General features: G+C 32.9%; 1 protein-coding gene across 13 annotated transcripts in view; it reads left to right on the forward strand.

The window, feature by feature from the left end:
* Positions 1–24,947, forward strand: part of mmd (mind-meld) — a 341,450-nt gene that overhangs the window by 227,183 nt on the left and 89,320 nt on the right. For all 13 annotated transcript variants that reach the window (XM_066295889.1, XM_066295897.1, XM_066295893.1 and 10 more), the window contains exon 2: positions 8,144–8,194. In XM_066295889.1, the coding sequence (XP_066151986.1) occupies positions 8,144–8,194 (51 nt within the window). The remainder of the gene's footprint in view (positions 1–8,143; positions 8,195–24,947) is intronic.

Below are 24,947 nucleotides of genomic sequence, written 5' to 3' on the forward strand. Positions count from 1 at the left end.
ACTTGGGTTTTTTGTATAATATGTTTAATTTTTAATAATCAACTGATTTGTTATAAAATTATGATGTATTAAAATATTTCATATTTTTGTTCATAACTAGACATGGCTCAATTTGAGAAAATGATGCTTTAAATAAGTTAAAGTAACGAAAATTATGTTTAGGTGTCACAAATAACCAGCTGTGTTGTATCAAAATAGGCTTCGTTTAAGTCCAAACACGGTGGTCGATAATTTAAGTATTTTTACGAATTCTGATACATTGAACTTTTCTGAATCAAAAAGATATATTAGTTATAGATAATTTCGAATCACGTTTAGGATTTTTTCAAATAATTTTTTTCCTGTAAGACTATACCTTCATGAGGATACTAATGTGAAGAATGTATAGTTTGGTATAAAAAAATCACCATCAGAAGCGGGCATTGTACGTAGTCCCTCAAGCACCAGGAATACCTGGTCCACAAAATATATACACAAACATCAATAAATATACGATTTATTATTTGCGGATTTACGTCTGAATTTTGCATCCCTATATACGATAAGCCCACAAGCTTATCTCTTATTCGAATAGAGTGGTTGTCTCCTTGACCGTGCAGATTTTTCTATAAAATGCCATTGAAACGGTAAGTGGATATATCCCCGAAGGCAATAACTACTCGAAAACCTCTTATCTGACCATCGTTATGGTCCCGTAATTTATTTCCGCCTTTAAATTGAATTCGAACCACGTATCTCCTCGAAATTTAGATTACTGCAGCAGTATGCCCACGCCAGACGACCTTTTCGAATGCAATCGATGACTTTTAACGTTTTATCCCCTCAAAACATCGAACCGCTTGCTGAAACCCCGTTTAAACTTTTTTCTCTTATTCATAGTGGAATAGTTAGAGAGAATTTCCATTATCGATTCTATCTTCTCCAATATGCAAACTCCCAAACACAGAGCCAAACGGTACAATAGCTCGATTACTCGTTTCGCAAGAGAAACTTATTGGCAATATAGGTAATTTACAAGCCAAATTAAAGGTGGAACGACTGCGATAATTAGTGATAAAGCACTAAAGAAGCCGTCTTGTGTTCGATATTAACTACCGCAGAAGGTAATAACCTTTTAGTTTTCCGGCCTGAGAGAGATAATTAAACAGTTTAATTTTCATTGGTGTTCCTCCTTATTAGGAGCAGGGTGGTTTGTATTTAAGGGAAATAAATAACACGGGTTCGAGACTTAGTTTAAGGAAAAATTAGGAACGTTAAACGACGTAAAATGTGAATGTCTTAGTGTTCGAAAGATCTTTAACTTTTTAAGTTTAAGACTTTTTAATTAACAATTCAGACAGTTACACTCTCATTATTTATACGATTTTTGGACGATAATTTCCGTTCACATGGTGAAGCAATCGTTATAGATGCGATTGAAAATGTAGGTATTCAGCGTTTACTACTTGCGTCAAGATCGCCTGACCTTAACCCCTATTGAACATATGTGGAATATGTCGCAAAAAAGGGTTGAAGTACATCGACCATACCCTAAACAATGCCACAGCTTTAACAACTTCTTTCATAGTTATGGGAAAGTTTACTACAAAACAAAATAAACCATCTCATTGAAAGTATACCAAGACGATGTGCAGCAGTTATGCACGTTAGGGGACGCCATACGACATACTAAATTTTTGAAATATAATAGTAATTATTTTATTTTCGATTATGTAAAAATTCTTGAATACCTTTTTGGTTTCTTTATATAAATTAAAAATATTATCAACAATAAATGTTGGCATATTTTTGAGAAGAATTACAAAAAAATCTTCTTATTACTAGCTCCAAGTAATACTTAAAATATTCTAATAGCAGCTACTTTTGTGGAGCGCTTTATTATTTTCTCATATTTCACAGACTGGCCTCTAATATCTCAACGAATAATTTGAAGATGATGTTTGGCTAAAGTCTCAAATTTTACAATATATATGGGCTACAGAATTTGTAATAATCCTTATCACAATTATTACAAAATCGTAGTTATTCTAGAATATTCTGGACTTTTTGACAGCTAGAATTACATATTTCCAACATGAAGATTTACGAAACATTTATCACCTTATTAGATAATCTATGCCACTTTTAATTGTTTAAAAGCTGTTTTAGGTAAGATTTTCATGCTTCGAAGTTCGAAACTTTCGTCCGAGGAACGGGGGAGAATTCACTTGAGGATTAGGCATAATACTAATTTGACAATGTCCGACTTTTTCCTGACTAATGTGCTTCCGGACTCTCGTTCCTCATCAATTTGCGCACTAGGATTTTGGACTAAACTCTCTTTCGCAATCATTCGCAGATTGGAAATACGAAGTAAGCTCCAACAATAGATTTAGATTTTGGAGTTATAAAAGCTCAGGATTTCCAAATATATCGATGATGGCAATGTCCCATAAAAACATTTTTCAGTTTCCTTGGAGGTCTTTATCTTTATAATGAAAACAGTTTCCTAGTGAATTTCGTATTCAGGTTAGTTAAGCTTCACTATGAAATTACTGAAAGTTTATGGAATACACATTTTTAGATTTATTTGCTTTTTTTAATTGAGTAATTTCGCTTAATCTTCTGTTATTTTTTCGCAATTGTTCAAGTTTATAATTACATGATAAGAAATTCCGCTAGCGATAAAAAAATAGAAATGTTTTCCGGTAACCCATATTCATTTACTCTTTCCATCATATCTCTTCATTCCTTCATTTGACCTCTTCATGATATAATGATGACTTGATGATATTTAGATGTTTTACATATCGGAATCTCTAGGTTTATTTAAGTTAAAAACCATCGGAATTTGTCTAGACTATTAACGAGAATTTATTTTCCATATCACACAAAGATTTAATTTTTAATATTGTTTATTGTGTCCACATATATTGTAAGTCTGTAGCTAATTATTTAAGGGTTGCCCGGATAATTCAATAACAAAAAATTATCATTTAATTCGAATAATTGTAGTATTTATCGTACGTATAAACTTGTAAAGAACGAGAACGCCTTCTATGAAAAGCAGGTGCGAAAATATATCTTAAGGACAGTTTCTTCCTAGCTGATAGGGTGAACACATGGGTGGAAAAAAATAAATTTGTATAAGGATATTATAGCAATTAACCGAATAAAAATGGACACTTATCTCTTTTAACATGTTCATAAGATCATAAATATCACTGCATGAAGTCTTTGTATGCTCCTAGATATATTATATATGTATAACAATATATAATATTTAATATATTTTGTTGTATTATATATTTGTTAATATTATATAATTAATTATATTAATTATATTACCGATAATGCAAATTGCAGTTTCCTGTAGTATTACTATATGTTTACAGTAATGAGCACACGTCAATCATCATTACATCCTCGACCTCTATTTCAAGGCTGTAATGTGTCTACTCTGTGTTGATCAAAGAGCCCGATGTCGCCTAAGCTCTCCATGTACTGAATAATCTCTGGGTCAGACTACCCCGATGTTATCATACATTATCCTATCAAAGCAGGAAATTAGCATTTGCCATATATTAAAATACTATTATTCCACGTTGTTTCATATGACGTGACAAATTTCAATAACAAGTTTATTGTGGTTAAAAGAATGTAACTTTATTTTGATTGTTATAATTAATTAATTATATACTCCTTCCATTCTGAAATAAATATCCGCTTTTCTTTTTTTTTCAAATATTAAGTTTCTCTTAGTGGGCTTTGAAAGTTTTTTACTGACTGTTTATTTTAAAAACGGAGCAATATATGGAAGTTGGAAATTACATAGGGAGATATATTTTTTAAGGGCTGATTTAACATTCGAAAATTTGGAAAAAAGTCGAAATAAACATGGATCGGCAAAAGCCTAAGAAATGAGCTATCGCCTTTCGAAGGTGGCCTCCAGCAAATACGGAATGGCGTGCGGAACGAGGAGAGGAGCTACATTTACTTAACATATTCCTATATCCGCTAACTTTTATGACAATTTAACATGAGAATTTGATTTCTTGTCTAAAATTATATTGAAAAGGCACTCTTGATAAATTGTCGTAGGACGAATGGTTTAAGAGATATGCCGCTTTAAAGAAAACATTGCAAGGTGAGAAGCTAAAATTTTATTCACATCATTTGGTCTCTTGTAACAAACATACTTACATCTATATATACGTACATAGATAATAATTCTTCAGTTAGTGTCTAAAGTCTTTTCACCATCTTCTTAGTCATTTTGTCATGTACAATAAGAGTATTCGTTGGAGAATTGCAATATGTATACTGTTTTGTAAGTCATGATTGTATATATCATGACAGTATGTATTATAAAGAAAGGGTAAAACCGGCAATCTCCAAGGGAATCATTGTTCAGGAGAAATAGAGAAAGAAAGGGCGTCATCAATTCATGCTTCTATTTGTCTGCTTTTAATTAGGTTTTTGTTGATATAGAGTAGGTATTTGGGCGTTGGAGGGTTGTATATACTATGCGGCTCTAAATTGTCACCTTTCCCCTTCTCCTCCTGTTAACTTTTTAAAAAATTATTCTTTTTTAAACATTCAAAAGTTATATACAGAGTGTAACATGTAATTTGAGACATTGTAATATCTTGAATAATAAATGCTTTACGAAAAAAATACATATTATGAATGTATCATTATTCCGCGATGGAAAATTCATTGATGCTAAAATTAGTGCCCCCCTGCTCCTCCTTATGAGGGGAGGGGAAGCATCTTTGAATTCTTAAATGACATCCCCTATTTTTTAGTGTAGATTCGAATTTCGCAGCAAAAAATACAAACAATTGGAGTGGAATATTTTTTTCTCGGTGTGTTTGATAAAATTTGCTTTAAAATCAATGTAAACAAAAACTTTTTGCAGTTAGTTTTTATATTAAATGCTTAAAATGATGACCTTCAACTTCAACGCACTTATTAATCCGCATTCCAAACGTTCGAACACAATTGAAACCATTTTAATGTAGCATTAATACCAAAATAAATCGAATTGAATAAAATTAGTTTTTTCTTCAAGTTATTTTGTTTTTTATATGTTTAAACCAAAAACGTAAACAAATAAAAATGTGTTATTTTTATTTATCCCCCAACGACATGTAAGAATAAAAATTGTTTAAAAGCAGTTTTCATTAAATATTCTAATAAATCATAAGTGAAAGGAAAATGAAATTTCGTTGATTACAGTGCCATATATCATGAATTAAAAAAAATGTTTCAAACAAATTCTACGTATTTTTTGTCGTCATATTCAAAGTTACCTCCCATCCACACTACAAGGAGAGCCGAAGGGGCACTAATTTTAACACTAATATATTTTATCCGCGGAATAATTAAACTTTGATAATAGGTATAATATAGGCATTACTAAAGAGTCGTCCTGTATATTTTTTATTTGTCATGTATACAGTTATTGTCGTTTTAAAACTAAAACGAAAACTTTGAGAACATGAAAGATGTTAATAGGTTGCTTAATATGTTAGTTTACTGATTTCAGAACCTACAAAGAAAATGAGTCTCTTGAAATAAAAGTAGCATAAAAATTTACTTTAGGTAATTTATAGAAATTAGTGGTAAACTATAAACCCATAACAACCAATAAAAAATCGCATATATCTGCACATATTATTGGCCATTTTCAATTTATTCTTTGACACAATTTTCGTGGCTCTGGCACTCCTCACATAAAATGCTCATGAATATGGTGACAACTGATTTTGCAGCTCATATCTAATCATTATTCCTCTAAAACAAGTAAATCAGTATTATATCCCTAAGGATTCATTGCAATACACCTTTACTGATCTGCATCTCATTAATATGCATTGTTTAAGCTTTCGAATTGCATGGGTTTGAAACAATTGTTTGAAACTGGCATCAGCTACCATTTCCAGCGACAGTTGACAAAGTTTCGGCAAGCTAAGGAGCTTAGCAAGATTACGTTTCGGTGACTCCGTTTTATAAATCGTGGTAAATCAATTTGACAAGATCTCGATTTGCGCAAGCCGCAATGGGAAAACAACGTTCAATACTGCGGTTGGATTACTCGAAAATACGCCAGTTTTTATTCATTAAAGTTGGTGGTCTTTAAGGCAGATAGGAAGGGGTGCGGACTTAAAGTGCCGGTCACGTTTCCAATGTTGCTCAGACCCCCACCCAGGTCCACATAAAGACATTGTGCCAAATTCCATTATACCAATCCGAAGGAGAATCGCCTTAGGTTCGATACTAAAAAAATTAACAATTTTTCCTGAATTACTTGGGTCAGGTACAAGCCCTAAAACACTTTTTCATCGCTTGTTTGCCCCGACAAACAACGGACGGTCCAACAATAACAAGCCATCGGTAGCGACTATACGTAGCATTATTTTCCAAAGTGGCGCTCCCGAATGCCTTGTTAAGACCCTGAGATTTAACGGCTGAATATAAATGCCCTTAGGTGGCTTGGTTATATACCTTGGTATTGCCTCTCATATACACACAGCAACAAAATTTTAGGTTTATGAATTTATATGACACTTTGCACCCAACTTTTAAACGTACGCTATTATTCCCATTGAGAAAATTTACTGCCTCCGTTTAGCTGATTTGTAATAATCTATCTGTTATTATTAGTTACATTAGAGCGGTCATGTCACATAATCTAAAAAGCAATGCCTGAGAAGTAATAATGTTTCCACGAGAACGACAAAAATAAATTTAGTATTCGTCCAGTGATCTCCATTTCTGTTATAATACTTGCTGCAAACTCAGAAATATTGCTTGTCTATTAATTTTCTAACCGAAACTGATTAGGCTAGTTATTATTCCAAATACTGCCATTGTAGAATATTAATTAATTTGGCTCTTGAGCTTTTATTTTTTATTACATAATTCTACCTGGAAAGTGCAGCAAGCAAGGAAAATCAATGACGACCCACTCCGTAGGTATAAAATATTCAGTGTTCACTCAAGTTATCTATTGAACTTAAGTCTGTACAAATTTTTGTTTTTTGAGAATAATGGGTGTTGACTTTCATCTGTACCAACAAGTTTCAACAAATCTTCACCAGGCCACAACTTAAAAGGATAAAAAAGCAGACAAATATAAAACAATAAAAGAATAAGTCAATCCAAGACATTCAGAGATTTCGACTGCTCTTTCGTCTCAGGTAAGAAATTATGGGGTCATGTTTCATTCATGGTTTTGAATCGACGCAAACACTCGGATTTATTGGTGCGAAACTTTGCCAAACAGTCCCTTGAAACCTCCTCATAACACGGATTTTGTTCATCTTACTCAGTTTTCTCATATCCAATTGTTTGGTTAAAATGCGATGTACAGTACTTTTTGTAATACCTGTCTTCCAGTACTGTATTGTGGATGTTTACTATCATTTCTGGAGTAGTCGCCTTATTGGGCCGACCACTCCGGAGTTCGTCTTAGCATTTGGTACGACCGCGTTTAAACTCTGCCACCAAAATACTTTACAGTTGTTAACGAAAGATCAGATTCCTCCAGAGTGAAATCTAACTTCGCTTTGTTGTTAGATAGACTAAGACCATAAAATTAAAGTAGTGAATCACGTACCAATGACCAATTTTTTCCATCTTCACAAAATTTCTAAAATCGTTTACTAAGAACGGCTCTAAAACCGACACAAATCAACATAGCACTTTCAAATTTTAGGCATAACTTTCTTAAGGTTAAGTTTTAGAAATAAAACTAAATTTTTGACAAAAAATCGTCAGGTTGGGTATTTCTGGGACTATCCTTGTATCTCGACCAACAATAAGGTAGAAAGAGGAATGCTCTGTGCGATTGGACGAACATTTGCACTATTGTGTGGAACCCTAGAATGTTTACTTATTTCCAGCTGAATCAGTGCCTGATTCAGAATTAGTTCTTAGTGGATGGATTCAAATATTAGTTCAATATGAAAAGAACTGATTGGGCTGTTGTCATGCTCATTGTTTTCTTTAAACAAAGGTCCTTAATCAGCCAAAATATTATATTATACATATTTATATTTCTCTCATATATTTATACATATATTCTGGGCGATAGTAAACAATGGCTTCTAATGGACATCGGTTAAAATTTTATTCTGAAAATATTTCTTTTTTCCAGAGGCTGACTACACGATTGATGATTCGTTCTGGATGGAAGAAAGCCCAACGGGTAAGTTGCTAATTAACATAATTATCCTTTTCTACTGCGCATTGTTTTGCTATCAAAATTTCCGTATTTCCTCAGTGTTACGGCAAAAAATCTATATTGAAATAAAAGTGTTTTCGATAAATACCTTTTTTGGAAATTTGATGTTTATCAGAACTACCTCGCGCCCGCGGTCGTATTTTCTCAGGATTAAGAAATCGGCAAGCAAGACATTTTGGTCAAGAAGTTGAAAGAAACCTCCTGAAGTTTGTTGATTTGATTAATAGTGAGAAATTTTGTTCCTTCTTCAATATCATTTGAAAGTTAAAATCACGCCAATCTTTCGATCTGTTCCTAGATTATCTGTCGAATTTTGATGTGGTTAGGGTGTGACCCCTAGTAAACGAAAATATTTAGTAGATTTTTAGTGATATTAATAGAGGACCTATGATATGAATAATTCATCCACAAGATTGCGTATAATGAATAATACTGACATTATTATATAAGTATTATATAGTAGTATATTATATATTTATATATATGTATAATAATACTTGAGTAGAAGATTAATTTTCTGCGAGAAATAGTTTAAGTTTGTAACTTTTAACATACACTAGTCAAACTTCAATTGTGGTTTTTGTTCAATCATTTTGCCTTGCTGCTATCTTATTCATACACAAGACACCAGACTATCAAACTTTGGATATTTTTTCTATCCTAGAAATGATTCCCTTCTCATTAATTTGAAGAATAACTCTTCCTTATTACCAAATATACATATAGGTTTTGTAACGAAAAATAAAAGAGCTGCTGGTGGAATTTATGAATTTCTCAAATCTATAAGAATACAGAATTTATTCTATACGATTGTAGCGGGATGGCAAAAATTATACTGAAACTATGCATCATAATTAATAATGTTTTTTATTGCATATGTTCATTTTTTAGCTCGTTCCTTATTAGTTCACGACAGTTTCTGGCGATCCTTTGGTGACAAAAAAGTCTTAAAGTTCTATCTCCTTTACTGGACTTTTTGTAGAAAGTTGTTGTATACGCTCTTTAATTGTAGGATGCCTTGTTAACAAGGATATCTTCGAGAATAAGCGAATTATTTTTTTCTTTCAACTTATGTACCTATTCAACATATCTTGTTAATTTTCAAATAGGTCAGAAAAACTCTAAAGTCGTCTTAGTTTTCCTGCTGTAGCATTTCCCCAGACTCTGTGCAAATAAGAGAAACGTACCAATTGTTTTCAAATACTGATACTGAGTAAAAGACTTCTAATTTTCGACAAAATCAAAGCCATTTTTCGTATTGAAATAAATATGTATTTCCCGAAAGAATCAAAGTTCATATGTATGAAATTTTAATATATTTATAATATTCAGATTTATATTTTAGTCACATAAAATATTTACCTTCCTTTGGTATATTCATTACAGATCCATGTAAAGAAATCACCAAAAACTAATTTAACTTAGGATTTTTTATGGCTTTATAAATAGCTTAAACCATCTTTGTGACTAAGCATTATGATACTAAGATTAGTGATTATGGGGGATAAAGTTTCAGAATTTTCAGTTTATTAATATATTAGGTTAATTAAAAAAATGCTCAAATAAACTAGATCTTAAAATTTCTTCCATAGTAGAATTTTAAATTTAGTACCATATAAAATATAAGCGAGATGTCGATATCACGGAAAGTGTTATTATCAGTTTCACCGCTACGTAAACATCCAGATTAATTTCGAATTATTTCAGAGTTTACCGGAGTTTAATATAAAATTTCCATATCAACAATAATCAAATTACCTTAAAAGGCGGTTCGACCCTCGTTAAAATAACGTGAACTCGAAGGCGGGATCTGCAATTTTAGGAAACTCTCTACGACTTGAGAAGTTTGTTCGAGAAGCTATTTTGCACACGAGATCGAGCCTTTATTGAGTTGCAATGTAGAAATTGCGGTTGAAAACTTCTTTTAATTTGCTGGCTTCATTTACAGTATTTATGCTTTGGTGGGGTTTGACCGGAGTTAGGTTTGGGTACGTGAGTATTATGCCTACTATATGCCTTTGTCTTCATCTTAAAGTTTTTGTATTTAAATAGTTTCTCTATTTCTAGAAAGTTAGGGCATAATTGCCGTCAGATAAAATCTAGGTTATCGAGTAAAGTTTGACTTAATGATGACATTAAATTAATGTTTGGGGGTTTACAACTTCATTACGTAAAACCCTCTCATAGTAAAATTACTTTAATTACGAAACAAGTCTATTGTTTTAACCAAATATACATATAAGAGAGATCAAAAACCTGTTTACTAGTTAGCTGTATGAGTCAAGTATAAATTTAATTTCACTGGCATTTTGGGTTAGACTCAGAATTAGTTAGTTGCGGATTGGCTGATTTCTCATGTAAACTTTTTGTTAACATGTTGTTTTGCATGAACCTCTAAAATTGGCTGTTAGACATGCTGACTCTATTTACGAGGATATAAACGAGCTTATTAACACATATTGAGTCCTAATTAACCTCCATTGAACAGGAAGGTCAATATCCCTGGGTAGCTCAAGTATTATCCATCGACTGGAATAATTTTTGGGGTTGTTTAGTTGATTGGAAGGAAATAAGCGGATTACTGTCAAGCTCACGCCTATACCGTTAACCCTTTTTAAATGTCAAGCAAATGAACAATTTTCCAAATAACAGGAAATTGAATATAAACAGATTTTTCCATTTAAACTCTAAATGCTGACCCAGGTAAGCCATTTATCGTATCCGAAGGCGAGACACATCTATAAATCTAACTGCTCGCCAGTGCAGTGGAACAAAACAATCATAACTCTCGGTTGAGGGGCAAAAAGTAAAAATTAATATCGGCGCAGGTCTTCTTGCACACGGAAAAAGCACCACTGTTTTTCCGATTCGCCTTTATTTACGGCCAATAAAAGTGCACTCTTCGGTCGATTTGCCTTATTCGGATTCGTTTACGGAAAGCTCAGAAAACTCGAGTTGCTCTGCTTTATTGGTTTGTGGGATATTGGAATCATAACTTGTATTTTTAGATTAGGTTTGATTTCCGGTTTTTAACTGGGAAGAGTTCTTTGAAATATTGAGTAAATTTTTAATTGGTGACTAGGATTAACACACAGTGCTGAATCATAAATGGCTAAACTAGTGCCCGTTACTTTACTAAACTTTTAGCGACAGTCTATTAGCCATTTGGGGTTATTAATAACTTTTAGCCCTAACTTAATTTACGAATTTTTTGAATAAATTGGTATTACGTAATACATTCTTTACTCAAATAAGACTATGTTAGTATCTTAAGTTATGTGATAGTTTGCATAGACAATCCAAATTCATACCCAAAATCACAAAACTCGCCTTTCTCTACAAAAGTAATGTCTTTAGGCGCAAGTTTCCCCTGGACGAAAGTGAGAAAAAAATCGTCTAGACCAGAATCGAAAAGCCTTCCAGCTGCCGTATTTGGATTAACATAATCAAAAATTCATGACACTTCGAGGCGTCGAAAAGCGCCATAAAAACCACCTGGCCACTGATATAAATCGAGATACTGATGACGTCACGCACCGCACGTGATTGCTTGGCAAACAGCCCCAATTTACTATACTACGTGTCCGCTGTTTGGATGGGGGGGCCATTTTTCACACCAAGAGCTCCAACCGTGTGATGAAGAGCTGACAAATGGCCAATGAATCCCACTTCTGATTTGTAATATGTTGTTCCCCAACTTGGAATTGCGTACTTCGTCCAGGGAATCAAAACCCGTAAACTCAGCGGAAGCTCAGATTAAAATTTTAATTAAGCAGTACCTTGAGCTTTACAGCATAAAATTGTGACATTTCCGTTCCCGTACTTATAGACTAAATCTCTAGCATCATAGCATAGAGGCTGTTGTATTAAGCTTTCCAGAACTAAGCATTATTAAATGAGCACGGCAGCTTCCTTTGTTGGTTCGAAACCCAATTTTGTCCGTAATTATGCTCGGTGGGTCGAGTTGGAAATTGAATTGAGCGAAACAAGTGTCTGTAAATTTCTCTACCGGATAATGGAAGTAGTTAATGGAAGTACCTGTTTAAGCAAAAGTTTCTCGGGTTACACCTAGGAGTAATTGCAGGAAGGCAAACAAACACTAAAAGGGATAGCAATTTGCTTACGGCTACGCGGAAGTTGCTTACTTTTCGAAGCTAAAGCTCTGGATTATACATTCGGGCCTCGGCTTTTGAAACAAAATCTCATTCTATCCAACAACGATCAATTTTTGCTGTCCCATGGCGTAGATGGGATCCCAAGTCCTGCTGAAAAAAGTTAATGAAAGCCTTTGTCGAGCCGAATACCTCTCTGGCGTTTAATTCACTGTTTTCAGTTACGCTGATTTATGGCTTAGATGAGGAGACGAAAGTCCAATTTTCATTTATCCGATGCACACCACTTTCCACTAAAAGCAAATGAAATCGATTTCCTGTGTTGTGGATAATCGCTATCAGGGGATTCGACACACAATTTTTTGATATGGGCTAAATATTATTTAGCAACGCAATAATTGTGCCAACATTTGCTAATGAGATTTTAGCACACGTCTAAACTGCACTCCACGACTTTAAATTTCAGACAACCATGATTTGAATGTTTGAATTTATCATAATTTTTTTTTAATTTTATTATTAAATTTAAAAAAAAATACTTTTTCTACTTTTTAAAGATTAGTAATCCAAACAGATGTCAAAGATGGGAAAAACAAGAAGCAAAAGCATAGCACGCATACTTAGTATGCGCCCACCATAAATACTTGTAGACAAAGCACACTTTTTTCAAAACCAGCTTAAAATACAAAATTATTTATGCAAGAATAAGCATCCAAAATACCATATTAACGCTTAGGAGTAGTTTAATGAATATACTACGGGCTCTGTGGTAGTACAATTCTAAACTGATTGTTATATTGCACATAGTACAGATCATAAGAGAACTACGTCAAAAATGTTTACAAATCATTACAATTAACCATAGAGTTATCCAAAGCAGCGTACTGCGTCTATAATTTTTTATACACTCCAATATATCATGTACTATTACTATACAGATGTTACTGGTGTCTTAATATCGAGGATGGATTCTAATAAGTTTTATGGTTTGGAAGAAAACGAACTTTGTAATATTTTAAAGAAATACAGCAAATTTAAATAATGTCAATAAACCTGAGCGCGCAGTAAAAATCTTTTGACTAAGTAATTACGCAAAATTCGTGAATATAGAATTCTATAATACATTATCTTGGCAAAGGTACATTGGCAATGTAGGTTCGAAACTTAATAAAATTTGCTTCAGCTTTCGAGAGGTCAGTAGCTATGCGAATATTTAAATAAGAAGGACATTTTATCGTGAAAACTTTGAATGCTCTATTAGATACGAGAGAGATTTGAAACACGCATTTTTGAAAAATATTTTTAGTGTCGGAAGGAACAGTTAAAACAATTAATGGAATGACTATAAGAATTAACCTTTAAAGAAAGAACGTATTTTTTTGGAACAATGACGAATAGATTTTTGAAATTTTAACAAATTAACTGCTTTATTACTTTGAGCGATAAAAATGCCTGATTAATATGGCTTTTAAAAAAACTTAATAAAAATCATGGACATTCAAGAATTTTCATTTAACAGCAATGCCCAATTTTTTTGGATAATTAGCTATCAAGTTAAGCCTGGCTTAGGTAATTAAAATATTATGTGGGTGCAAACGACGTAAATAATCTTATTCTGAATTTCACATCAGTTTTGTCGGCATATCTGGTAACCTTAATTGCTTGAAACAAATGTTTTAAACCTGGAATATTTCCATTGAACTTAAAACTAGAAGGTCATCTTAATCTTTAAGAGCACGGTAAGCGCAAAAACTATCGTCCCATATCTCTAGTTCCGTCCGTTTCCAAAGCCTCTTAAGATTGCTATTAATAATAAATTATCGAGCTTCCTAGAGAATCAGGAGCTACTTTCGATTTCACACTTTAGCTTTCAGAGGGGTTGGTCGACAAGCCAGGAGATTGGACAGTTCGTGGCCGAATTTGTGAGAAACTTTACAAGGGAGGGAAGGGTGCAATTGCCGTCTTGTGTGTCCTTTCGAGGGCATTTGAATGTATTTCAGGCATAACACTTCTGGAAAAATTGGGCGAAAATGGAATTCGCGGGCGTACTAATGGCCTAATAGAATTTTAATTTCAAGATAGGACCCAGATAGTTGAGTGTTTGAGACGCAAATTATCGTCTCACCAAGTAATGAATAGAATCCCACAAGGATCGATCCTCGGTCCATAATGAACCCCTATATAGACCAAAAATAAAATTTTTTGAAAGCATCGTATTTTAATCTCAATATTCCCTGCCATCTAGCACAAATAACTCGATATATTGATATAAGGGTCATTTAGTGTAAGGAAAATTTAACCCTATAATTTTTAAAAATAGGCCTATCGACTTAACATACATTGAGTTGTTTAATTACAACATTAAGTTCTCGGGGAACTTAGTGGAGTGGTTGCACATCTTGAGATTGGTGAACAGAGAGTCTTGTTGCCTGAACTCTGGAACCCTAGGAATGACCTCTTTGCTTGAATTGCTCATGTTCGGATACCTTCTCTACAATTGGATAAAACAGTGTTTATGATTAATACACATAAGAGCCATACGGATGTTTCCCTTACTCTCTTTAATCACTTTCCAACTGTAATCAATAATATGACTCTAAGAGCTTTTAAGTTCATGTTATCTTAAGCAAATGATGCTTTAGCTTAGAACATTTAATAAATATTGACGAACAGTTTGCGGTGTTTTAAAAAGCTCATCGAGACGATTAATTTGAACTATTTTTTGAGGCAATTTCCTCACTACTGCCCGAATTATCGCAATTCACAATTTGAAAAGTGGCAAACATGGGTATCTCCCCCCTTTGACATTTTTTGGAAAAAAATTCAACACTTTCGAAGTACTTATATGTGAAAATGATGTATCTCGACAACTGTAAAATATAATGACAAACGTTTTTCGTTTCGAGCTATCTGAATAATTAGCTTATTCTATACTTAAATTATCTTATTTGTTGTCCTATCACTTGGCTGAAGGATTTAAAAATCAATATTGATGCGAAAACATGTGAAAAATTTGACAATTTACCTTTCGCAATGATACGATGGTCTCCAAACCTTCAAATAACTTTACACCCTTTTTTGCACGTGTATCCTCGGACTAACCACGGAAATAATATGTATACAACGTAGAATCTTGAAGAAGGACATGTAAACAGTGACAAAAATCACTTAGAGTGGTCACCAATACAGAAAATAAAATTTTACAATAATTACTAATACAATGATCAAACACCGAACACTTAATGCAAATAAATTGTAAAGTTTTTAAAAATGTCTTTACACAGGGAAAAATAAAAATCTTATCTCAACAAGTACCAAGTGTTTAAAAAAAATTCGGTCAAGTACGCTTTGAAATTATTTGTCACTGAGTCCGCAAGTCTTTGATGTGTTCGACGTAATCTCGAACATAAACAAATAAACCTAGCATCACTTTTAATTTTTACTAGCGGCCAAGAACAAATAAAACATAAATAAACCTAATTAATATTTATTTACTTGCCCCATTTACAAAAAATGCTGAAAAGACTTGGTTGAATTTCAAAAGCCAATTCACCGTTTATGAACTGCCATTCCGAAAATAAAACTCAACCATAAAGTCTTTTTGTCTGAATGTAAACATTGTTTTAGCACGTATAAAAACTTTAACTAACCAACACACAAGTCCGTAGAGCTTTGAAAATGACAATTTGTAATAAAATTCAACGAAAAATAAAGATAAACAAAGCCGTATTTAAGTGAAGTTAGGTTTATTTGTTTATGTTCGAAATTACCTAAAGTATATCAACGACATACGGGCTCGGTGTCAAATATGTCGAAATTATATATGACCGTTTTTTTAAAGCACATGTTATAAGCGTAAATCTTCAACCATAGTACTACTACGCTGTAGACCTCCCATATTGCTTTTTACTGTTTTCCAGCGTGAGTCACATCTCACACGATCCTTCTTGTAAACATCAACATAAACTTAATATTCTTTAAAACTATTAACACCTTCATCTTAAATTAATCATTTATCAATATATATATATATATATATATATATATATATATATATATATATATATATATATCAAACAATCTTCCTCCGCAACCAACAACAATTTTCAATAATATTAATAAAAATTTCTAACAAATCTTGTGGAATTTTGATCCGTTTAGAATCCTGTCAAACAAAACTGTCATTCCGCAATCACTGAGTAGAGACATTTCAGTTGCTATTTATTTTCGACACAGCACACACTGCACTATCCAGCCTCATGCCCGTTTATGACTTTTTTCTATTCAATCGCAGAAATTTTTACTTCGATTCGAGGTCTTTTCATGTACAGTGCGCGACAATAAAATAGCACACAGTGAAATTTATGTCAAAAGTCATTTGTAATGCATTTTATTTAATAATTTTTTGTTAACTTATGTAATACATAACAAAGGAGAATGATTGCTTTACAATTTTTATGGAAAAGAGGTGTTAATAACTAATACAATCAAAATCGTGAAAAGTTAACGCGACAAAATAATAGCACATTTTGGTTTGATTTATCTCTGCGGTGATTCAGCGAATAGTAATTTGAAGTATTTATGCTTAATCTTTTTTTATGAAGGATGAAACTCATACGCAATATAAATAAACACAAATACCATTCAATTTTCGAAGTCATGGGGCGAGGTACAAAGTTAAATGAGAGTGAAATCGCTAAGATTCTATGCCTATGGAAAGAAAAATATTCCATATTAAGAATTGCCAAAATTGTGGGTAGAAGCCGCAAAGTAATATATAATTTAATTAAAAATCCCAGTAATTATGGCAAAAAAAAAGGTAAGGGCAGACCACCAGCTTTAACAGACCGTGAGAAACGTGCTATTTTGAGAGCAGCATCAAACTCTTTTGCTACGGCCAGAGAAATAGCTGATTCAGTGGGCATAAATACTAATATCAGAAACGTACAACGTGTACTTCAACATTCCTCAATCATACAACATCAAAAACTTAAAAAGAAGCCACCCCTATCTTCAAGGCACAAAGAGGCTCGTTTGCAGTTTGCGACAAAACATCTGAAATCTATAAAAAAATTAAAATATGTTATATTTAGTGATGGAAAAAAATTTAATCTTGATGGACCAGATGGGTGGAATCATTACTATCATGATTTGAGAAAGGAGGAAGTTTATTTAAGTCGTTGGCAAATGCGTGGAGGCAGCCTTATGATTTGGGCTGGTATCGGGTATAGAGGAAAGACTGAATTGAACTTTATTAAAGGACGGTTAAATAGTCGTGAGTACATAAAATTAATTGATAAACAACTAAAAAAGTATGCTAAACAAATATCAGGAGAAAATTTTATTTTCCAACAAGACAGCGCAGCTGTACACACCGCAAAGTGCGTTAAAGAGTATTTTGAAACGAATAATATTACTATTTTGGAATGGCCAGCAAGATCACCCGATTTGAATATCATCGAAAATTGTTGGGGTAAACTTGCAAGAGCTGTGTACAAAAATGGCAGACAATTTAATAATGCAGAAGATTTAAAAGATTGTATTATTTATGAATGGAATAAGATTCCTAGAAAATATATTAAAAAATTATTCAAATCAATACCAGATCGTCTTATAGAGATGATAAAAAATAAAGGTGGTAGTACAAAGTACTAGCTTAAAAATGTATTAAGTTTTGTTAATTAAATAATTGTAATATTAGTTATTTTTGAAGAATGTGCTATTATTTTGTCGCGTTAACTTTTCACGATTTTGATTGTATTAGTTATTAACACCTCTTTTCCATAAAAATTGTAAAGCAATCATTCTCCTTTGTTATGTATTACATAAGTTAACAAAAAATTATTAAATAAAATGCATTACAAATGACTTTTGACATAAATTTCACTGTGTGCTATTTTATTGTCGCGCACTGTATGGGCGGCTTCAAGAAGCCGAACGGAAACGAAGCGATATTCCCCGAACTGCCAAATAAAATCGAGTTTTAAAAGTGCAACTTTTACCCGTTTTTCACCGGTCACAATCCAATACGAACACTCATGATATTTTTATTTAATTAACCTTGGTGTCCACTTAAATTTTTACAAAGTTTATACACATTTTGCGACGAAATTTGCTAATTTTCGCGCGCGACTCGGGAGGCGAAGCGAAGACGCCATTAACACTGACAGTGGAGTTTTCAATTCTTTTGTTTCCAGAACCTTCTTAATCCAAAGCTTCACTTCCGAGTGACGTATTATTGCAAAACTAAATATCGATTTGACTGTACCGAATTTATTTAAATTATGTTTCCATACGAGCGGCTCATAAAATAATTTCTTAATCTAAAAACACATGTACATAAGCGCATATGTATATATGTATATGTATATTTTTATTTAAATATGCTTTTCAGTCTTGGACATAAATGCTTTTTTAAGGAATGGTTACTTGAATTGAATTATATTACATATTTTTGTGTAATACTATTTCTATCGTCCAGGAATCTATAATATACACCCAGCATATTAACCAAATGAGTCTGGTTCATAATTTAAACTCCACAGGTAACACGGATTACACGGAACAGTAAGCATGGAATCTTGAGACAATGGTTTCCGTTGGACATGAAACCGAATATCTATTATTTGAGGTTCATTTGACCGGCAAACTAGGTTCCTCTCTAGAAGTTTAACATGACGAAATCGAACAATAATTAACTAGCAAAGAAAAGTACCGCTAATAAGTAATGTGGTCTGACAAATTGTGTGCAAGTTCGATTCTCATTTTCCACAGATGTGAAAGTGAACGAAAACTTTAATTTTGTGGTTGAACTTTTTCCTCTTTAAACACGTTACTTCATAAACCAACAAATCCTTGAACAATGACTATAATATTTTTTCACATGGAATCTTAATAACGAAATTATGCAGTAACTGTAACAAATAATAATTGCATCACTAACTTACTCTCAGATCTATTATCGATTTCCAGACCTCAATTCGACCAGATAGAAAATGTGTGTTATTTACTGAGTGGAAACTGCAAACGCTTATTTTCTTTTATATTAAAGTAAAGAATAATTACTATTGCTAATGCCTCCGTTGATATTAATAAATGAGTTTCGTGCCTGTCGCATCCAACAGTAACTGAGGGCTAAATAAAGCTCTTTAACAAATTAGGTGTCCCAACACTGCTTAATCCCCTCGGCTGGGGCTCGGGAGGCGCTTAATTAACATTTTGAATGTCCATGCGGTGCATCTGTGACGATTTCATTAGCCCTAATGTTGCACCTTTAATGAAAATGTTTTGATGTTTAGAGGTTTTAGGGATGGACAACGGGATAGCTTTTCTGTAGGTATTGTTATCTCTAATTCACCTGATGATATAAATTAAAAACGGGAGAATCTCTCCCTCTGATAGATTTATTCACTCTAGACGATTTTGCGCCTTCTGCGATCTAATCTTATAGATATAAAATTATAAGTCGTTTTCTAGTGCTCAGTCTAACACATTTATTCTCGTTTAAAGTAGTTTCCAAAAACGATGAGATTCGTTGTGATCATGGCGATGCAGAAGATGATGATATTGTTGATTATGTTAATGATGAAAATGAAATTGATAAAAATTGCGACATTAGAAGCTATATGAAAATAATCCGATGCTTATGTTTCTGATCATTTTTCTCTCCAAAGGACTTTTTTTAAAACCAATGAGCCTTTTTAGAATTTCTCATAACAGTCGGTGATGTTGGTAGTTTTTTCATGGTTTTGAAAGTACCATTAAACAAAAATTCCTCATCATGCATAGCAAAAGGAGGGAAGGATAAATTATTTTAAACCTCTGCAATTTTTTTCTTTCTTTCTACATCACAATCGACTCGTGAAGACTTCTATCTAAATGTTATTTTCAAAATGACATCCCTTCCAATGTTGAATTCTGAGACCACGAAATTTACGTAAAAAAAAGATTGACTAATTCAAATATTAAAGAAGGATCGGGGGCTTCAGACGGGCACTGTAAGAACCAGGTTGTGCCTTAACGATTCGTTTCTTTATTTCACAACTGAAATTGAATTCTAACTGTTCCTCCAACGTAATTTAATTTCGTTCGGTTCAAGATGTTATCTTTGCAATTTCTATAAAGTTTCGAGTATTACATGCAAACTTCGCCGTTCCGCAGCTACTCGTTCTATACGATAAAACTTTTATATCTTGCGACAAATATTAACAAGTTCGAAGGCGAGTTTCGACATCCTTTGCAGGTACTAATGGTGCTTCATTAAGCCCACAACGCGTCTATGAGAATTTTTTAGCATTGCAAATTTCTTTTATCGATATAGTTTGATGAGGCATCGAAGAATGTGAAAATATATTAACTTATGCATTGCCCAAGAAGTAAGTACGAATTGATAGAATCCATTCCTGTTTTTGCTCATCCTGGGTATAAATTGCGTTCCTATCTCTTCCGGCTTTATATACAATGAATCCCCGCAGATTTCACTAGCGTCAATCTTACCACCGCAAATAGAAAAAATATAAAGAAAATAAAATTGTAATTTAGATTAGAGCTGCTCATCTAGGGTTTATCGCTGCATCCGACCGAAATGGTTCTCTTTGGCTTGTTGTTTTAATTTCCCGGGCGTGAGATGGGAAAACACAGGCCAAATCGATAAGGTCACTGTGATAATGTTGGATTGTTGACCTGCCCAGGAGGGAATCAGCGCTCGAATTTCAGTGTTTTTCAGACAATTTTTTGTATTTTATGTTGTAGACAAATACCGGATGGCAACAAAAAGTAGTATTTATTATTTTATTATTTTTTATAAAAATATTACATTCCACATTCAAGCTAAATTATATGATTATATATGGCTATTGCTATTGTAGGAATTTTGTTGGTAAAGTTGCTGGGATTTTAATAAATTGACATTAATACTAGAATTATTAAAAAGTTGTATGTTTGGCCTCTCTATTTGATAGTGAGTTGGGTCATGACGGAAACTGTTGAAGTGGATTTAAGGGTGCAAAACTTTTAATAAAGCAAAGAACTAATACTTAACAATTCACTCCAACTTTCAAGTTCGGAATTTTTGAACATTTTCACAGAAAGTGGTAATATAAATTTGAGTTAGGTAATAACATTACAAAATGCAGGCAAATCTTAGCAATTATTCTATCAATTATTACAAGTTGATAGAGAACGAAACTATGAAACCTTCGCTTCAATGTTGGCTCAACAAGATTATAACAATTTTTCTGCTGTCTCTAAATCAAGTCCTGAACTGGTGATAGATTTACCTAAAGGGTTTGTACTCTAATAGGCGAATCAAGCATACAAATTTTGACGCAGTGTTCAAGCCTGGCAAAAATCACATCAATGGGCGTACTCATAGCAACAATATGCGAGCTCCTGAAAACGCAATCAGAAAAATAAACCTCCCTATTGTTGTTTATCAATAACGAATTATTTTTGACATTAATTGAAATTCTGAGATAACGCAAGTAATGGAACAAACTTGAATATAAGTTATATTTGGTAGTTTATCTAACTTTCGTGAAACGTCAAAACATTCTTACAATCTCCTATTACTGGCTTGTTAATTATTATTATTATTTTTTTTTTAAGTCAGAAAAGTTGATACTATTTCGCTTGGAAGTAACTATGGAAAGTTGACGGTTCGCTCTCGCCCAAAGTAACCGTCAATTCGCAACTTTCTTCATAACTTCACGGCACATTAACTTTACAACAAACGAGTCATAAAACTTTCGGTTTACTCGAAATGTCGCCAAACTTACTCATATATCAAGCGGGAATTTTTCTTATTTTATCTATCCTAACATCCTCATGATTTAGGGTTCTTCCGGGCAATACGAATAAAGTTTTCCTCTTTCCTGTTTGTTTACCTTTTTGTTTTTATGATTCTAGCATTGTACTTACGTAAATTTCTTGTGCAACAGCACATGTAACCCAGCATCGTTCTCTGAGGAGAACGTTCTCAAACAAAAAAATATCAAATTCTATTGATCTTTTAACAGTGATACTTCGTGTAGTAGTACAACTCAAACTGAATTTCGGCGGTTTGACCCAAAAGTCTTCGGCACGATTTCTACAATTTGATATCAAAGGTTTAATTTAACCCGGCGAATAGTTTGCATACAGGGCCCACAAGCTTAATTTGCCTAAATATGCCTTTGAGTGGTCGAGGAATTCCATTTGGGGGTTTCCACTTTCGAGATGCAATTTTGAGTTTCGTTATCCAGTCCGTGTTAAGCGGTTTCAGTGATGTTGTTATTGCTTCTAAACTTTATCACATGGGGTTTCTCTGGTTTCCAGTTAACAGAAAACTTGATCAATGTTTCAGGTATTAATCGATCTGCATACACATTAGCAGATTCAGTAGGTTTACTGTTACATATGTAAATTAATTTCTTAGTATGAAACATGTAAAAGCAATAAATACTACTCAGATAACTTATGTAATTATCAAGTGTTAAGAGAACAGAGAAAGAAACAGATTTTCTTTTAGATAAATGTTTCTGAGTTATAATTTATGGTGTACTTTTAATATTTTGAAATGGAAACGTGAGGCGTGCAATTTAAGGGATAGATCAATGTTTTTTTTTACCAGATATCATGTGATTAAACATTGATTTCATCATCTCGTTCTTCCAAATTTTTTGCAATAATTAAATTTGAATGTTTGGTGACTATCAACAAAACTCCAACATAAAACAATTTTGCTAACAGACTATAAACATCTGACTTATGAATTGTACGCTCTAAAATCCACAAATCACTCTTTACGGCAGATAGGGACCTTGACCAATTTGTACCGTTGCCACGCAAGTTCATAAATAGTTTATCAAACCAAAACCGTTGGCAATTGCTTTTTTCCACTTTGTAGTTCTAGTTTCATTACAATTTGTTATTCATCTTCTCTCCATCTCAATTATCGCTGAGGGTAAGTCCTAAGTAGAACGCAGTGTCTACATTGAAGGCTTAGCTGGACAATTTATTGAGTTTTAAAATTATTCCCCATGATATAGCACTTTGTTGTCATGTGACCTAGCAAAAATACCACAAATAAAATATTTTTTCGTGCTTGCCTAGTAAGCACTACTCGAAATCAGATGATTATTTTTATTTACTGAATTTAAGCTTTGGATGAAACTTACGTGTTTTTGGTTGAAGGATTTTTTTAGCTCAAAGACGACATCAGTAAACGATCTCGAAAAACTTGATAACGATGATATTGTAGATGTCAATCGTTGGGCTGATTTTAATAATAATAATAGCGGATCTGTAACAGCTTTTGCAAGCTCAATTTTTGAATAGAAAAAAGAATATTAATTACCAATAATAAGTTTTATAGAAAGACAATTCAATTAGAATAAAAGTGAAATCTATGCTATTTAACCTCAAGTTGTTCTTTAAGATATCGGTCCCCATATTCCCTATGAATTCGAATCTCTCATCGATGTGTTTTTCTGATTTTTTTACGGAGCTCATTGAGGTTTTGACTAGCTTCTGAATATCATTCATTTGAGTGACCACTTGGTACAACGTAAATACTACGAAACAAGATTCGATAAATCGTATAAATTAAAATAAAAAATAAATAGTCTTTTTGCTATTTTCTTAAAGTGTTAGAAGCCTCAGAATCAATATTTCTAAATCAAGTTCAAAGATAGAATAAGGTTTCGATAATACGTGCCACTAAAACCGGTTAAAGAGGGTATAAAATGTGGATACGTGCAGACCAGTCGGAATTTGTCTCACAATTCCGAGTCTATACCCGAAAATCTTATAAGAGCTTAGGGTCCAGAGCTGTAAAAGATTTGATGCGTCCACTCGCAAGAAAATATCATAAAATCTATTTTAACAACTTTTTTACGAGAATTCCTCTTTTAAGTGGTATGTTGAAATACATAGTTGATAATATCAATAAAAGGTCTAGAGAATGAAGCGTGTAGAAGCTAAGCATGGAAGGAATATTTTAGTTCCAAATGTATGTATAAGTAAACCTGTTTTGTTTTCAAATAATTTTCATAATCCAAATGATGTTCAGATGGTTTCTAGAAAAAAGAAAAATGCCTTATTACAATGAAAGACGTTTCTTGCCTGCTGTAACATACTTGATATTTTTAATTTTTTTAAGGAGATTTTTTTGAGGCAATACGATTTTTTTTATTTGTTGATTCATTTGCCATGTTTAATTGTGTGGGTTTAGCGGTTTGCTAGTACAGGGGAAGACAAGTGTATTATCGAAGATACCAACTAAAAATAGATGCAAAGTGAGTCGATAACTTTTGAATTCCTTCACACGTAGCACCTTATCTTAGAAATTGGTTCAATCATATCTTACAATACACACTATATATTTAACTTTTTAGATATAAACTGTGAATTATTAAATACCACTATATTTTTCATAAATGTTTTTTTCTTAAATAACTTTTCTTATGATTCTTGTCTCGAAACCTCGATAGTTATGTCCTGTCTTTTTTAATAAATATTTTCCACATGATCTCATTCACAGCCTGACCGCTTGTTGGCATTAGCTTCAACGTAAATTGGTGAAAATCGTAAAAGTGTAGGTAGGTAGTATCGTGTAAGATCAACAT

Source organism: Euwallacea fornicatus, chromosome 23, assembly GCF_040115645.1.
Source record: "Euwallacea fornicatus isolate EFF26 chromosome 23, ASM4011564v1, whole genome shotgun sequence".
NCBI classification, from domain to species: Eukaryota; Metazoa; Arthropoda; class Insecta; order Coleoptera; family Curculionidae; genus Euwallacea; species Euwallacea fornicatus.